The sequence below is a fragment of the Castor canadensis genome, chromosome 2, assembly GCF_047511655.1.
Source record: "Castor canadensis chromosome 2, mCasCan1.hap1v2, whole genome shotgun sequence".
NCBI classification, from domain to species: domain Eukaryota; kingdom Metazoa; phylum Chordata; class Mammalia; order Rodentia; family Castoridae; genus Castor; species Castor canadensis.
In genome coordinates this window covers 60254797-60273858 of record NC_133387.1, presented here as the reverse complement: position 1 = coordinate 60273858, position 19062 = coordinate 60254797, and the positions used below count along the sequence as shown (strand labels likewise).

The following is a 19062-nucleotide window of genomic DNA, read 5'->3' as shown; positions in this document are numbered from 1 at the left end:
TAAAGAAGTTATAGGAACAGAATATGACATGAAATGGAAAATAAGAATTTACAAACAGATGGAACTGACTCTAGCACATGAAGTCAAGGGTTTTAAATTAACTAACAGCAAAAACCATATTCACTTTCTCTGTGACAACTAGCTAACAATGCCCTTTACTTGTTATGTGATTAATATCAGCCTAATATTAAATGGATATTCATGGAGGATATAGTTCCAAAAAATATGGTTAATAAACAGGTAAGATATCTTACTTTAAAAATTGGACAGCATTCAGCAGCCCTGTCCCCTCCACAAATACTTCAAAATACTAATAAATTTCTAGAAGAATTTAATGCACATTTCTAAGTTTTTGACAGAATTGAAAACTCCAGCTATTCAGTAGCCAAGTCACTAGGAAAAAATGAAACCACGTACAATGCTGAAATGGTTACTTTTCCATCTTGTCATTCAGTTTTCCACTGCAAAAGTAAAGACAGTGACCTTTTATATTGTGAGAAGAGGTAAGAACACAGGCACAGATTTAGGGTGTCTTTAAGACAGCTTGGGATTCACTGCTTTGATTTGGGATGGCACTTGATTCCTGTCTATGTGCCAAATTTGGTTCTGGTCATATTTTAACCAAATACATATGACCCCCTATCATTTTCTCTCTGGATACATAGACTTTGGCCCAACCACATTAGAGAAAGTTTTGACTAAATGTCTATAGAAGCAAGTGCTGGATGAATAGCATTAATGTTGTTAATAAAAAGCTAATTTCATTCAGCTCCTTTCCGGACAGCTATGGGAGAAGATTTCTGGGTAGGTGAGATCAAGACAATAGATAAATAAGTAAGCCCATGATTACTTTCCCCAGAGAAATGACTCAAGTTGATGATGAAATTCAAACTGATAACTCACTCCATAATTTTGCAGTAACCTGGTGATCTTCAGGTAGTTTGCAAACTACTATGTAAGAATGCTCAAATAAGCTGGGCGCCCATGGCTCACAACTGTAATCCTAGCTATTCAGGAGAAAGAGTTTAGGAGAATGGTGGTTGGAAGCCAGCCCTGGGCAAATAGTTCTTGAGACCCTATACTGAAAAAACTCATCACAAAAAAGGGCTGGTGGAGTGACTTAAGTGATAAGACTGCCTGCCTAGCAAACATGAGGACCTGAGTTTGAACCCCAGTGCTGCCATTTAAAAAAAAAAATGTAATATTCAATTATCTATGGCTTCATTTCAATGAACAACATATTTATTGCAATTGATTCATTTCTGTTAACCTTTAATGTGAGTTACAGTTCTACACACAGGGGAATAGGGTGCACCACATGGCATTCAGGTTCATTTACCTTCTGAACACTGGGGAATGTCACAGACTTCGTAGCGTACCTCTGGATTGCTTGTGAAACACCATGGTCCCCCTTCTTCCCCTCGAGGATTTCGACAGTAGTTTTCTTGCAGGTCTTTACCCCGATAGCTCGAAGGCAAAAAGCTAGTTTTAAAATGATAATCATTACAGTATAAGAGCATGCAACTTTATTTTAACCTATTAATTTTTCTAATTATTGGATGTGCTTTTCCTGAAAGTAGAGCAACCCTAGCCTATCTTGTGTTCCTTCATATACTTTAACAATTCTGTTATTTCCATGCATTCTTAAAATACTTGAATTTTATTAAAGTTCACCTAACTGAACTTCTATATTCAATATCAAGTTAAAAATTATTAGTTTCTGAGTTTTCTAAGACTCAAATAATCTATAATTTAATTGGTATAATATAAAACACAATTTCAACTTTCCACTCAAAGGTAGGAAGGCCACTTAACAGAGAACTAAAAAATCACTGCAATCAAATTGGAGGTCTTACTATTACACTGCTTATCCAAGGTCTTCTTTTGTTTTTGCACAATTAAGAAACAGAGTGGTGTCATAACACAAACCAAAGAATCCAGAATCAAATTCAACCTTGACTCCAATTTCAGCTTTCTCTTACCAATAGTGAGACCCCAGTAAGATGGCTTCTCCCAGTCTGTTAACTTATCTAAACACGAGTATAACCATAGCTGGTGTAAACCTTTCCAAGTTGTTTTGAGAAGTTCAAAGAGAGGATGGATCATTAACACTTAAGAAATGTTTCCTATGATTAAGCACACTCCACTTTGTCACCTCTATTCTGTTCTAACAACAGAATTGCATAGTCTCTTCAAAAATTTTGATAATATTTACCATGACTGAGGCTTGACTCTCCTAACTTTAGTTCATAATAATTCTCTATTGAGTGAAACAACTTGAACACATTGCCTTCTCCTAAAATTTCTAATTCCTTAGTGGTAGTTCTGTTATCTGTATAAAATATTCCAACACATCAGAAAAGGCCGAAGTCCTTTTATTCTCATATTGCTTATGGTATTGGACTCAATGACACTCACTTGTCTGCCTGACTGCACACAAATACTACTCAAAAAGTAATTTTTGAAAGTGTTTTTTTGAAAATCTAGCTATACTTTAGTGTTTAGCTTGATTTTTGTTAAGGAGCTTTATTTCTACTTTTATTGCTGTCAGAGTTCTACATGAATTTAAAGTCCAAGAATTTTAGTCTCTTAATAAATATTATTTAAGTATCCAGTAAAATATCTAATTTAAAAATGGATATGATAATTACCCTAAAGTGGTTAAATAAATGAGTCAAAACATCACATTGTACCTCATAAATAACTACAGATAGTATGGCCCATCTCCAAAAAAAGAAAGGAAAGGAGGGAGGAAGGGAGTAAGAAAAAAGAAATGGAAAAGAAAAAGAAGAAAATTGTCATTTTTTAAAATGTTGCAACACAGAATGAATACAAATATGCATAATACAAATATGCATGTCAGATAAATTTCATTTTGCAATGAAATTCATCTGACATGAATGTACACCAGAGTCAAGTTGTTCAAAAATATAAATTACTGGTCGGAAAGCAACCATTTATTCTGAGAGACTTACATCTAACTAAACATTTTAGGAAACAAGCTAAATATTATAAACATTATGTAACTCCAAAGTGTTGTTAGGTAGAGAGTTATATCCTCACTTCTCTAGCATTATAAATATGGAGAAATGAAAATAAAACATTAAGTCACATGACTGATAAAAGCCATAATGTAATTAAAGATCATCATAATTTCACAGTTCCTCAGAGTAATTGTCAAAAAAGAAGCCATTTGTTTTTGTCCTGGTTTTAGCCCCATCATTCTAGAGTACTTTCATATATCTCTTCTGTTTGAAACATTGCCTGAAATTTATTTTCTTTCATTCTTTGGTACTTCTCCAAATTTTCATAGTAAATTTATATAATATACTCTTTTTTCTGACAGAAACTACACTTACTTTTGCTTCATGTATTTTCCTGAAGCAATTCACTAGCCAAATTTACTTAAGAAAATTCTACTGAAGCTATATTATGAAAAACAGTAGAGTAGTAAGAATTTTTGTTAATCACAAAATCTACATTGTTGCCTCATATACATATCACCTGGCTAGCCTAGAATATAGTTCTTAGACAATTTATTACTTAGTTACAATTTCTTCACTTCAAAGATGGATGGAATGGACAAGATTATTATAAATTGCATTTTTCTGTGTTGTTTTTTAATTAAATTTATTTAAAGAGCTAGTGGCTTTAGCACATGTTTAATAATCAAATATTCACTATTTAGTTTTAGAGGTGACTTTTGTCCCAAAAGAGAGAGAGACAGAGAGAGAGGAAGGGAGAGAGAGAGAAAGAGAGAGAGAGAGAGAGAGAGATACACATATATCTTTCCATTGGGTTTGTACAAGCCAAATAGAAGATGTAAAGAAACAGTGAATGTATCAGTCAATAATTTAGCCAGAAAAATACAGGTAGGAAGGAAGAGAAAGTAGAAATTAAAACTAAACAAGATCAAAAGACAAAAATAAATTTCCAATTGAAGTTAATAAAATGAAAAGATGGGCTACTTCTACAGTTCTAAATGCATTCATATCAAATTCCTTTTGAGGACATAAAGGTTAAAGAGCAGTCATGGTCATCTCTGCTCTTCATTCTTTGGTATATTTAACCTTTTTTCCAATGAACTGCTTTTCTTTTGTGCCCCCAGGTATTTAGCCTGATTTCCTTCAGCTTCCCATACTTGGCCAAGGGAAGAAGACTAGCTCTGCTCTTTTCATTTATAAGTGTTCATTGGACAAATGTTTATGAAAACTTATTCCACACAAGGCCTATGCTTGGCCATTGGCTCCAAAATAAGGTTTTATTCACACACAGACTATTTTTAGTTCTCTGTCCTTGCTATTAACAAGGATTTAAGAAAGATAAGTGAAAAAAATATTTAAAATTGGGTTACATCCAAATATACTTTGAAATATAAACTAGGACTATGGAGTTCTAGCCCTCCCTTTCTTTTCTTTTAACTGTGTTCATAGGAAACTTGATCTATTCCATCATCTGCTTCATTAATGAATGCTGGGTGGCTAATGAATGATATAGATGTAGATATCAGGTCACCTGATTTTCTGGTTAAGCTTCTATACTAATTTCACCATCTATCATCATCTTCCCATTAAGCCACTTGTAAAATATTTCAATTTAGGGAGTCATCAATAAATCACTCCTCTAGAAAGAAACATGTTCCTTTTTCTGTTTCCCATAAAATTAATCTTCAGTTAACACTTAACTAAGTATTAAGCTATCATGCAGATATTATAATAACCTTCTTATTGATGGAGCTTATTGTTGTTTCCATTTAGCACAAAGAGGATGTGATTAATATGCAAGATTCTCTTAACTATAAACCCCTATCACAAGGAAGTATTCATTGGTAAATGAGCTGGTTGGAATGGGAAGCAAGTTGCCTGGGAGGTCTATTTCACATTTACTTCTCTAACACAGAATCACAATCCTAGAGAATTTGGGCTGAAATAAGACCTCTACTAGGTCAGTCTAACACACTCTCCTGGAGTAAGGTAGGATTGATCTCAAATGCTATTCCTTTGTAAAAAACAGATTTAAGTGACATGTTTTTTCATTAGGCAGATGCTTAAAGGAAGACAAAGCCTGTTGTATTTCTTGTTTTGAAATATAAATATACTACTGTGTTTCAGAGGTATTCCTATATAATTATTAGTAACTAATCTGAGTAAATTATTGTTTTCTATCACTGAAATACTAGAGGAGCTGATCAGCTTGGACACTTAGTAGCTGGTGTCAATTAGATCAACATCATAGGTTTATCCCACTATGGAACAACTCAACTAATACCATTTCTTTATATGTTGGCTAGTTAACTTATCTGTTTACTAAAGCAAAATCATTCAGCTTACAAAATTGTATTACAAAACTAAATGTAATGAAAATTGTATTCATCAAGACAAAGTCATCACATTTTGTTGTTGTAAAAATGAGTCACAGCATAATTGCTACTGACAGGCCAAATGTTTCATGCCCTAGGGTTATCACCAGCACAGGTAACAAGAGTGATACTGGCTGGGTTTATGTTCTGAGCACCACTTACTAATTGTGTATTGCACCCTGAAAAGTATTAAGTTTTCTTATGCTGCAGCAATACTATGTGTATAAATAGACTCATAAAATTACACTCTGTATTGTTCTCATGAGGATTACATGAGATAAACCAGTAAACTGCTCAGCATTTAATGACCAGGGAGGAGTGCTTTTAAATTACATTATGTCTTATTAAAATTATTTGTGAAAGAAGTCTAGAGAAGTGTGGCTATATTTAGTTTTCTAGTAGATATAGGATATTTATATTTTTTCTCCATGATGATTAAAGCTCTCAATCTTATAAGCATATGGATATTATTTTTATTGGCTTTTAAACAGTATTCTTTAAATAGTATTCTCATTATATTAGACATAATTGTCTTCAGGGTAGACCTTTAATTTCCAAAGGCTGAGTTTTCTGTAGTCTTTAGGCAATAGCAAAAAATGGGAAAGTTGGTAAGTCTGAGGCATGAGCTTTTAGCAGAGATTCTCAACTTTGGCTGGACATTGAAATCCTCTAAGGAGCTTAAAACAATATTGGCACCTTACTTCCCCAAGAGGCTCTGATAAAGAGTTTGTGTTACCCCCTTGGGGTAGGATTCTTCAAGGACTTGCAGTGGGTGAGTGTAATGTGCAGCCAATCTTGAGATCCACCAAGGTTAAAGAATACTTAGACTCTGTAAGATCAGAGTCTAAATCACAGCTCAACTCTTTGGTTGCAGAGTGCATTCTCAAACGCAAAAAGAAGAAGAAAGATTTTTCTCCTCTTAGATGAAGTTTTCATTATTTGTTCCCAAACATCTAGATCTTATAAATTGAGGTACAAAATATTAGGCCACATTTTAATGATAAATTTGTTCGTCTTTTGGTACCTATCAGTCATGGGAGACTGTTGGCACACAAAAAGGAAAAGCTATATCCTCTTTTCTTCATGCTGTTCTTACCTGTGTTCGTGTGGTATCATGGAATTCCAGGGCTGGCACTTGATGCCACTCTTTGTGATAGACACTGTTCCCTTGTAGCTGCCTCCTTTACCTATGATGCAATTTCTAATGTAGTCTATTGATGAAAGCAGAGAAAAATGTTATAACTATGGGAAACATGTGCTGTATTTATTAAAGAGAAAAAAATAAAATTCCACTCAAGCCTGCAAGTAATTGACTCTTGAAAACTATTTCAAATAACACTGAAATTTCCTCCCTAAAGCTTCTATTAGTATTTTGAAAATAACACATTTCATAATAATCCAAAACAAACAAACAGCACACTGTCGAACAGTTTTAATGTGTAACTGTAGAGATTAGTCTCTGGACTTAACAGATATTAGCTGATATACTCAACTAGCCAGGCAACTATGATTTCTGAAATACATAGACCTAACAAAATACTAAAAACAAAAATAAAGTGATTTTTTAAATCTATCTTAAATTCAGGGAATGACTTTAGTAGTCCCTGAATTAGTATACTAATTTTTCATAAAATTGGCTGAGTTTTTGCATATACTTTTGCATGTATAAGATAAGTATGTTAGTTGGTTATCATTTTTAAATATTTTTTGCTACCATTTCAGCTGCTAACTTCTAAGACAACTGAGTTGTAAGAAGCTTTATATGCATATCAAAGAATAAATACATGCAGTTGTTAACAAACTAAAAGAAACGTTAAATAAGAATGTTCTTATGTTAGATCATGAATTATGTTTACAATTTGTAGAATTATTGGGATATGTAAAGAATATCTTAATTTCTCCCATGAACTGATTTAATTGAATTTAAACATTAACATAACAAACATGGAAATATGTGGATATAGTGTCAAATATCCAAACTTGAAAGGATATGTTTTATAAAACATAAACATTAAAATGAGTGTTATTTTCATAAGTATAATACATAATTATTATTTTGTGTGATGAAAGATTTAATTTGTACAATTTGTATTTATTTAACATTCTCTGATTATTTCATTCATATAGTTATATTTTGAACAAAGTAAACACCTTGTGATCACCAGAATAGGCAAATTAAATAATAATGTCTCAATTCCTCTCGCAATTTTTTTAAAAAGCATATGATAAATACAGATCCAATTCACTTATCCAAAATCTCCATATTTTATTATTGACAATTTATCACTATATTAGTCATCCAAAGTTGTTAATGTGTAAAATACTGTGCTAAGATCACAATCTAGCCAATTCTAGGAGATTGCCAATTCTAGGAGAAGTCACTTGAAAAAAAGTCAAAAAGGGAGCAAGGAATTCTAGATTTTGGGAAATGCTCTCTTTAATCTAATGTACCCTGCTAAAAATAGAGTACTTCTTTCCCCGGTCTTAAGGATTGACAGTGTAACAGACCAGCCAGCATGTAATAGAAAAATCAGTGGGAAAGAGCAATGTGGCAAGAAATCATAAATGTGTGTTTCACATTTACTTCATTATACAATATGTAAGAAGTCAGTTACCTTTGTTTTCGTAGAGGTCAAATTCATGGCCGAACCCTTTTTTCACTCCACTTGACATGCTATTGAAAGGGAACCAGAGGCATCGTTTTCTTGCTTTATCAAAAACAAAGGCCCTGAAAAAAATATCTGAATGAAAAGAAGGAATACTACTATTTAACCATTTTTAAAGAACGGGTGCATAGTTTACCAAGGAGGACAATACAAAAACAGATGCATTATTACATAGCATTATAAAATATAAGTGATATATGAACCCACCATTTTGGTGGCCAAACAAGAAAAAACAAAATAGAGTTTTTGTAGGAATAGATTTAAATACTACTTGGAAAGTTATGTTATTCTAAATCACCTACAGAAAAATAAAGGCTTTAATAAACAAAATTAACATGTAACATAAGTCAATGTTTATTATATAGGTTTTCTTACATATACATTTTTAATTTAAAACTCTTAATTCTTTGGATACATACTATAAGAAAACTTACTAAACTATACCGCCCTACAAGTATGATTCCTATATGTTAACTATTAATTTTGTTGTTGCTACTCATTCAAATAATCTTATATAAAATAAAATGATAAGTTGCTTTAAAAAAGAGCTAAAAATTTTTAAGTACTTGCAACCAGAAAAGTTTACTGATCTCATTAACCTTTTTTCTCATTCTATTACCATGACATTTTCTCACAGAAAAGATTTTTAATATTATTTTACACCTCCATGTAAAGTATGTTGAGCCCATCAAATACCTTGGGTTGCTCTGTCATGTAAGCTTGACTTTAAGTATCTTTATCTTAGGCTTGTTTTAATTATCAGCTTTTCAAAATTTTATTTTGTTGGTTTTCTAGTTGTTTATGTGAGGAGGGCAATTTCAATACCAGATTAAATGATTCTGGTCCAAGTTTGGAAAAAGGACACTTTGACTCATTAAGAACCCAATTTCAGAATATCATAGTAACCCCACTCATTCTGAATAAACAATGTATTTAGTGACAGGTGAGGAAGAGTCACCATTTCTGGGCAGAAGAACATTGGTTATACATAGGTAATATTACATGCAGTTTTCTGCACAGGCTGCCATACATTTGGTTACTAAATATAAAGTAAAAAGCATATGGTAGAAAAGTACGGACCTTCATAGAAGGGATATGTGAATATTTATTAATAAGATCACATGTCCTCTCCAACACAGCTAAGTAATTCTTGTCTATTCTTAAATAAAATGCAGTAAGAATGATGAGTGTGAAAATCGAGTAATAGGAGTACTTTTCTTACTTGTGGACTGTGAAGAGTATAGTTTCAGATTCAACCTTAAAAAGCATCACTTGAATGTGGTTCTCCCATTACCTTTGCCTTAACCTTCCAACTCTGAGAAGAGAAAATACAACTCCAACCTGCTCAGTTGCTTAAAAGACATTTACATCAACCTACACAGCTGAGATATTGATTGAAAGTATGTTTTTTCTGATTTATTTTACCAGTCTCAAGACTTTTATTCAAAAGTCAGGAAGTAGAACAAAATCATCTATGCATATACTGCCAAAGACAATTCCCACTCCCCTTGTCTGGAAATCTCTCTCTCAAAGTGGAGTTTGGGTCAAAGAGAAAGAAGACTATTTTTCCTCCGCCCTTTCCCAGCAGGTCCTTCCCACTCACTGTTTTGAGACAAACAAGATAAAACTGAAACACTTGCCATGTCATTTATGTTTCACTATCCAAATGTAATAAACTAGAATTCAAAATGTATAGATTTTGTGTACAATCTTATTTTTAAGGGATAAAATAGGAAATAAAAGAATAGAATATAAATGATGATGTAGAATGTTTCTGAAGAGAAGGAAACGCATCTTCTGGGAGTTTGGGAGACTGCTGTGATGAAATTCTTTTCTTACTGATAAAGTAGTAAAGAATTCTCCCCATTAGGTCACTCAGGACTGTCACAAGACAAGAAACTCTCTATTTGAGTTCTCTCGGGCCTCTTTGAGTTGCTCCATCACTTTTCACCTGAAACTTCATCATCGCTATCCCCTGACTTCCTTTAAACAGCCCCTGTTCCTGACACCAATCCCTCACTTTTTTATCTAATTCTCTCAACACCTTTTATTTCAATCCCTAAATACAAAGATATAAGTGCAATAAATTTTGGCTGTTGCCCAATTTCTGTTCTGAAAATTCCTCTATTTCCCTTGCAAGAGGGGGAAGGTGTTTACTCTGAATAGAATATGATTAAATGTTAGAGATAAAAGTCAATATAATTTTATTTTAGTTCCTGAATTTAATTGCTCATAAGATGAGAAAACAAAAACCCCATAACCAAAGCCACTGTGAACTTTGGAAGACTTTTTTGGAGTCTCCTTTACTCAAAACATTTTTCTATCAACTGAGAGATAAGTCTTAAGTTGTAATGAGTTAAAACTATATTCAAACTTAAGTTAAAGGAGAGAAAAAAATCATGATAATAATGTGTGCATACTGTATTTACAAGTTATCCTAAGAACAAAATGAAGTAACTTACTTGCAGGTGAATGGAAGTCCTTTATTCCTTATACATCTGTTGGCACACTGGTCTGCAGCATTCATTTTTTTGGTTTTAATCTTAAGTAATGGGTCTTCTTTGATTAGAGTAGTCTTGGCTGACTTTTTGAATTCATGAAGTGTATTTCTTCTTTTCTTTTGTCCCTCTATTAATACAAATTTTTTTTAAAAAACATGAAATAATGTTTTTAAAGCTTGCAGAGAAAAAAACTATCCTTAAGAATCATATGCAAGATAATGATTTTATCTGACAATATACTAGGCCTCCAGGGATTGGGGATGGAGGGAAGTGGGAAACAGTTAAGAGCAAGAGGAGAGTTATTATAGACAGGGAATAACAAATAATGTGCCATGTTGACTCACTTATTTACTCTTTCAAATGAAAGATCCACTTTCATTTGTTCATAAGAACAAAGTTTGTTCCAAACCTTAATTAAATAACTCTAAAGCAGTAATTATTAGACAAATAGTTAGGACAGAGTTCATCCTAAAAAAATTATGTTCTCTCAACTGCTAAAAACCTACCATGTGATGCTTTAAAATTAAACTTTTCATTTTCTTCCACAATTGTTCCTCTGGTAAGTTAGAGTAGTAATTAGATAAGAAAATTCAAAGACAAGTGAGAAACTTCTCGGAAAAAACTCCACAATGGAAAAATTCTTCTAGCTTGCTCTTTAAAGTGTTTGATACTATTCATATTTTAGCTCCTGTTTTCTCATTTCCTACATTAGTGTATTCTGTGCTTTGGGCACTATTTCTTAGTATCACTGAACTGTTTGTCTTGACATCAAGCCAAATGCTGTAAATCAAATGTATGTAAAACTTTATCCTTTAATGTAGCAGTATCATTTTTCTTCATGAGGATACAAGGCCCCTAGCTATCATGAAGCCTCCTACTAAAAACTGGAAAACAGAACAAAAACATCCTAAAAGTCTTAATCTTATGGACAATTTGAGAGTATCAAGAACTTGTTTCTTTGTTCTCAGTTTTCCCAAAGTCACCCTAATCTAATGATGATCACTATCCTCACAATATAGAGAGAAATGTCCACTATATTGCAGCTATTGTACCAGAATTATGGAAGCGATTGTGTTCCTCTGCCTGTCAATTTGTTTGAACACCTCATAACAAAGGCAGTAATAATGCATTCATTTTTAAGTTGAAGGAACCGACATAGGGGAAAATTGATTGACCACTTAGTAGATCTCAGATTGGAAACCCTTCTGGCCTGGCTTTAGAACTATCACTCTGAACCACTTATCATGCCATCTTTATCTAAGAATTGCTAAGAATGTATGTGGAAATATGATTTATAAGTATTTTCTGAAGATTTGGTACAGAGCTATCAATCAAGAAGAAACTTGGATAGTAGAGTAGGAAATGCATTCCTGATCTTTTTATGTTGTGAGATGTGTCAAGAAAAGAGAGTGAAACTTTCTGTGCAGACTATTTGGAAATATGGCTAAAAGAGTGAGGTACCAAGAATGGCATCATACCTTAAGTTTGCCAGCAATCACTGGCTCCAGTTGGTTTACTAAACATACAGATGCTACTCATTAATGTCTAGCCTAACCTGAAATCCACAATAAATAAGAGAAAACATGTGGTCCTCTAAATTTCTAGTTCTCTGTAAAACTCCAAAATAGTCTCCATTAAGGCTGGCACCAATGCCTATATTGATGCTTTCATCTTTAACTTTTCTTTGCCCTATAAGATGGAATGGCAAGGATACAAGAGACACAGTTTAAATGATATTTTAACTTTGAAATTAAATCAAGCAAATAATCTATCAACATGTTATTTAATGAGTGCGGGCCTGATGTTTTGCATAACACTGGCAGACAAATGATAATTCTGGCATTCTTACTGACTCGTCAAATGACATTGCTTAATTACCTGAAATGTTAATATATCATTAGCCTACAAAAAGAAAGTTACATTAATGATGAATCAAAATGAGTTATTTAAACTATAATCATTAAGTAAATATGTAGAACTCAGTTTGGATAAAAATATTATGAATATGCAGAGGTTTAGCTTTGTATTTGAAATGTCATCCTTTAATTACATAAGAGAAGAAACTGATATTCTCTTAAGCAAAGAAGGGATAATTCTTTTCACATTTTGGTTCCAGTCACAGAGCTATGTTAACAGAAGATAAGTTTTTCCATTAAGACTTTCTCCTTCCTTTGATCTTAATTCACTATTTCTTTGGTACTCTGAGATAGTTTACAGCATAATAATAATTTGATTCCTGCATAAACATCAACATTTTCTAGAAGTAAATAGGAGTTAGTTGACAGAGAAAAATCTATTTTAAAGTTGTTCACCAAAATGGAAGAATTATCCACATGTATATAACTATAAATGTTATATATATACATATGTATACTTCTTGAATGGATTCTATTTACAAAAATATAGAATTAAAGTTGGTAAAATTATTATAAATATCTAAGGATAAGAGAAGACCATAAAAATAATTTTAAAAGGTCTAAGACAAACATTATGTTGCTAAAGTATTTTAGTAATTGTCATTTAAAATAGAACCCCTGGTCAATGTTCTAGCTTCTTTTCTCAAAACCGAGCAGTATTAAGGTAAGCAGTGAAGACTACTTGGAGAAAAGAGGTCTCTGTGCAATTATTGGCCATGGTATTTCTACAGATCTTCAGTTGTTCTATTGAAATGCATTAATGTATGATTGTGCCTCACAAAATAGCTTATTGTTGCTTATTAGTAAGTTTTCTATCACTAAAGATCAAAAAGCATTCTGAAGAATAAATAAAAGTACACTTTCCCTTCATTAGAAATAAATAGAAATCAAAGGCTTATATTGGCTACCAAGCTTATCAGAAAGTATTAGAACTAGATACCAAGATTTCCTCCTCATTACTTGCTCCTCATGACATATGAACTTTCCATATAAGTAAATCATTTATGCTAGGTTGGCAACTAATTACCCAAAATATGAAGCTCAAACTACTGGTATATCATGTAATCCATGTATCTATAAAATTAATTACTTATTCAATAAAAGAAAAATTCAAAACAGAAGTCATTCAAAAACAGCATCTGAAAATAAAATTCCTTTGCTGAAAATAGTTTCAACTTTCTCTTCCATATGTATTAACAACTGATGCTTGTTTTACTGAAAACAACTAAAAGCCAAGCTTAATTTGGGAAGAAACTCAAAAATATCTTTGGATCAGATTTTTCCCTACTATTTTTTGTTGCGACTGTTAGTTGAAATTTATAAACAAAATATTGAAACGAAATTGAAGGGTGAGAGATCACTGCAAATTTGTCATGCTTTCTTGTATTTGAAAGCACAACTTTTCCTTGTCTCTCTGTATGGGAAAATATTCTGGAGGCTATATTTCCTGAAGAACCTGAAGTCTCTGTTTTGGAACTGAAATCTTACCATCCTAGTGAAAACCTACAAATAGAAAGCAGGGTCAAATGTATCAAGGTGCTTGAAGAAAGATGCATTTCTCCCTCTGGTCCTAGGGCCTCACACTCATTTCTCTCAGTACCTCATATATTTTCTTCTGTGTGGAGGAACCACTGACTTCAAAGGAAAATCACGCAAGGAAAGGATTTGCAGAGTGTGGAAAGAAGCAGGGATCTGGCTCCACATAACTGAAAAGCTACCAACATGATTAGTGATTAACAGTTTGAACAGGCAAGATGTTAAGATGAAAGTATACAAACAATTAATGGAAGGGAATGATTTGGACTATAGAGTTTAAAATTCTGAACGGCAAGAATCAGAAATAGAAGTCTAAATCTCCACTGCTATTATCTAGGACTCAGATTTTACTCATCAATAAGCATGTGCTCTTCTTTAGAGAAGGCAACCATATCACAAATAAAGTCAGAAGAGAGACTGCAACATCATAATCTCTCCAAAAGACATTTATAAAATGAAGTGATTGATGTGAGTTTAGGACCCCATCCTCCTCCTTTCTATTTCCTTGTTCAGAGTTTCATTGTTGTAGAAGCCTCATCCTGTCCTCTGCCTTCACTGTTTTGGCTATCACTCACCCCACACAGAAGCCAAAGCAACCACACTGAAGTACAACTTCAACCAAGTATCTTGTCAGTACAAAACTTTCAGCTGCTGTCTACAACAGCTACTATAGAGACCACATGGCTTAGCATAACATTCAAGGCTGTCTATTCTGTCCCATCTTACTTTTCTAATCACAAGTCATATATATGTTCCCTCAGGTACCCAAGTCAATTGCTATTTGAAAGGCTTTCTGAGGCATCCATTATACTTTCTCGCCTCTACAGTTTGGGCTACTTTTATTCTTCTGGGCTTAGATATCAACTAAGCTACCACTCATTTTTTCATATTTGCCTTGGGTACCACATAAATGAACTCTCAACCGTGGTATTTCTAACATAGAGGGTACTTCTTTTTAATAATAGTCAAATGATTTTTCAAAAGTAAATTTGAGTTGATTTCACTGTTGCTGGATTCATTATAAATAAAACAATCACATATTTTATTCATGTAGAACCTAGTAGGAATATCTGCTCTATCATTAACTAAGAGAGATAATAAGATAATTAAGGTCTTTAAACCTTAATTTTCCCATGTAAAATGAATCAAATAGTGTCATTCTTCTTAAAACGAAACAAGCTTTACTTTATAATTTGGTCCATAGGGATTGCTCAGCAAACACAGGCTTCTTTCCTACTTGTTCTTCTTTATATTCCCCAAAGACTCTTATACAGTAGGTGCTCATTTAATGCTTAAGGAAAACAGAGGATTGGATGTTTGTTTCCAATGTCAGTGTGAGTGACTAGAGTGTAATTCTATGTAGAACAACTCCTGTAAGAATAGCTTAGGCCAACCACATTGACTATTTCTCAAGAAACTTTTAAACAAAATATCTCCATAATACATTCTGTTCATAATTGCTTGTCAATATTATAATATCCATGTCTTTTTGTAAAGGATAACCAAACCAAGTAACAACAGCAATAAAAATTCTAAATGTTCAATATTAGATGACATTTAAAAAGAACCAAGCTATATATTCTAAGAAGGTTACCTACGTTTTTCATTTTGAAGGTTATTTAAAATAAACTATCAAAATAAACTTGCCACCCTAAGGTGGAATTTCTTTTGATGATAATTCTAGCATTCCACACTTCAGGAATTATTCATAACATATCTCTGTAATCCCCAATGGCCTGTTCTTTGCCAGCCAGCACAGTCTTGAGCTGCTTTCTCCCTATACTCAGGAAACGCAGTCATTTCAACATTAGCCAAAGTGAGATATAATTACAAATATATATCTCCTGCCAAAGCTTTGCACTGCAAGCCAAAAACAAATAGCCATTGTCCATGGTTGATCTACTGTTTGGGTTTTCCATATTGTGCTCTGCTTGCATTGGAACAGTTTATTTCAGGTGACAATATTGTACTTCAAAATGGTAATATTTTCATCTTTGTCTTTAAGGCAATCAAAAAGTTAACCAGGATTATGTTCCACATCCTCTAAACTAGCAATATCTTATAAAAAATCCATTTTAACATGACACCTCTCATGCCATGATAGCCTGCTTGATTTAACTTCTTTTTCACTTCAGAAATCCTATCTACATACGTTCAAACTGACTCAAATAACGTCATCTCCCAAAAGGGCCATTTCCCGATACAGAAGAAAGACAGGTGTTTTAAATGACTTTTCTTATCATTTAGCAAATCTTGGTGTCTTCAACCTTTGTATTGCATCAGAAAGTAGATCAGAGGTGTGATAAATTTCATATTTAACTTCTTTCAGAAGATACAGTCAGTTCTCTGTTTTTATTTTAATTGCAAAAAGGCCATGTCTGCCATCTGAGCATTTGCTCCACTCTTCTATTCCCCTGTGTCTACCCTTGACATTCATTGACTTCTCCCACTGGCACCCCAGCCCAGCCACTGCAATGATAGTACAACCAAATACAGATGTTTCCTCTTGTCCTGATTATAAGAGAAAACTTCCCAAAGCAGAAAATGAGATCTCTTAACTTCCAGGCAATCTGAACTCCCAAACATCTCCACCCCAACCTGCAAGTCCAAGGAAGAAAGTGCAGGACCTAAGGGATCAGTTCTGCAGCCTTAATCTAAGTCTCACAGTTTTTTTGCCTCCCCTGAACTGAAGTTTCAGAGGAAGGTCATCCATGCCCAGAAAGAAGGAGAGTTTAGAAGACAGGCTTTCTCTTTCATTTTTATAGCATGCATATGCCAGAATTTCATCTGCCTCCTCCAAATGAAAACCTATGGAACGTCATAATTTGGACCTGGATGTTGTCTGGATGATGTGGAGCTGTGGCTTATTGTAGAAAATTATTCTTTGGAAAAAGATGAGTCCCTGATGGACTGACCATCACTTTCCCCTCTTCTGACCAGACTTTTTTTCAGCTTCAAACTTGTCCAAACCAACTAAGTTCCAGCCCTTGTTAGCACTTCATTCCAATCCCTTAATTTGGGAGTTTCGCTAAATGAGGTGGGGCTGGGTTGGTTGGGGGAGAGGTCGAAGAAGCATTGAGAGAATGCTAATTATCATTTTAAATGCTTTCAAACAGAAAAAGAATGTCAAAAGAAAGCACGGTGAGGGGTTTTGAAATCCCTTACCACACACGGAGTGAAGCGAGGATGCTGGCAACAGGGCAAGGAGTGTGTTAGAGGGAAAGGGGAAGGTTAGCAAGAGAGAGAGGTAAAATAATAATTAATAACGAGGCAGAAGAAACTAACCTGCATAGGGGATGGCGATGGGGAGCAGAAGGAGATGAAGGAGGACATGCTGCAGCAGCAGGACTGGCAGAAGTTTGGTCACCCACATGGTGCTGCGGGACGAGCTGGCGGACCCCACTGGAGGAGATGCCCGGGTGAAAGAATCCTGTTCGGAGTCAGTGCCTAAAAGAGCTAGTCGGCTCAGGGCTGCTTTTTATTGCGATGAGCTAAGTTTGTTGTGTGATTAACTGGAAAGATCTAGGTCTGAACTCCCTCTTACGGTAAGAAACTGTTTAACAACAGCCCTTTACTCTCTTCCAGCCCCCTCCGTTCCTCACTCCCCCCACCACAACACCCAATAGATCCCAGCCGCCCTCTCCACAGCCCCCCCTCCGCCCTTAAGAAAGAAACTTACAAAGAAGAGGTCACCTGGCCCAAGGCCAGCTTTAATTTGGAAGCTCTAGCTCCAGATCCTAGTGGCTCCTATCCGAGTAGGGAAGGGAGGAGCAAGACTCAGCCCAATAGCTAAGTCAAGGCACAGGCAGGGGACCAATTCGCTCATTTGAAACAGGAAAATACATGTGTTTACATATCTATGTAAGAAAAGAGGAAGGGGAAGCAGCATAAGAAAAAAGCAATGAGCTGCCTTTCTGCCAAATATGCCCTCGCTCCTTTCACTGCAGGAGCAATCCTGGGATTCAAAACACTAACACCCTTCCCTGGGGTTTTAAAGAGTCTGAGAGAGGAGGGAGGGAGGCCAGGGGGCAGAGCCCAGGAAAATCCAGCCCAGGTAGGAAGGGCTCAGGTAAGAAAAGGGCGTGTAGCTCTCTGGTACACAATGAAATAAACAAACAAAACCAAAGCACCCAGGTTGAGGAAAAATTGTCCTGCCCTGTGGGCTCAGAGCAAACAGCTTTTTTCAAAAGCTGTTCTAAACTCCCAGGTCACCACAAATAGACCCAAAGTGTATTTTATAAACTTGTCTGATTTCTCTGGGGATACTTTCTCTTAAAATGTCTAAGAGATGGACATTGTCCACTGCCTGTCCATGACAGGTAAATTTATACAGTAGACTCTATGATCTTGTACGCACATGCACATATGTATGTATGTGTGCACTTTAAAGACAAACTTTCAGGGGAAATCCCTCAAGTTATTTCAATACCTGAATAACGAATGTACCTCCTTTCTCCAGCTCTAGCCTCCTGCATTCACCCACCAGCTTCCCAATGTCTGAGCTGAGCAGACTGAGGAAGAGTTTGCATGGGGGTGAGGCGATTCACAAAGTGTCACATTTTAGTGAGATCACTGCCCAGACTTCTCATTTTATTCGGAGGATTCTCCTTTGCAACTGGAGCAGGATGCCCTGATTACTTTAGGGACCAGCTTGCTCTACACTTAATGTGTTTTGAAGAATAGTTGCCTCCGTATTTCTGAGATGGGTACCAGGAAGAGCTAGCATTTCTGTGGAGACAGCGGAAGAGAAAGTGAACAGAATGTGGGACTGATTCCACCACGCTACAGCATGGGGGCTGAACGGAGCTGGTAGCAGGCAGCGTGGGAGTCAGCACTGGACAGCCTTCCCTCCTCCTCCACATACCTCCTCCCATCCCTCTTCTTCCAGCATTCTGCCTCCACCTTCAGATACAGAAAGAGAAGAGAAAAAAGAAAGAAGAAAGAGAGAGAAACAGAGAAAAGAAAGAAGAAGAAAAGGAATGAGGAAAGGAGAAGTTGAAAAGGGGAGGGAGGGAAGAGAGGGAAAGAAAGAGAGAGGGAAGGAAGAAGAAAAAAGAAAAAGGCCTATTTGAGTCAGGTGCAGT

General features: G+C 34.9%; 1 protein-coding gene across 5 annotated transcripts in view; it reads right to left on the bottom strand.

Moving 5' to 3' along the window:
- Positions 1 to 17765, bottom strand: part of Hgf (hepatocyte growth factor) — a 66303-nt gene extending 48538 nt beyond the window's left edge. For 2 of the 5 annotated variants that reach the window (XM_074064879.1, XM_074064880.1), the window contains exons 1-5: positions 17264 to 17532; positions 10488 to 10653; positions 7975 to 8087; positions 6456 to 6570; positions 1340 to 1482 (exon numbers count right to left, since the gene is read on the bottom strand). In XM_074064879.1, coding sequence (XP_073920980.1) covers positions 1340 to 1482; positions 6456 to 6570; positions 7975 to 8087; positions 10488 to 10653; positions 17264 to 17351 — 625 coding nt within the window. In that variant the 5' untranslated portion in view covers positions 17352 to 17532. Of the gene's footprint in view, positions 1 to 1339; positions 1483 to 6455; positions 6571 to 7974; positions 8088 to 10487; positions 10654 to 17263; positions 17533 to 17657 lie in introns of those variants that run through there. The other 3 variants (XM_074064877.1, XM_074064878.1, XM_074064876.1) reach the window with 3 other exon arrangements.
- Between the last annotated feature and the right edge of the window lie 1297 nt (positions 17766 to 19062).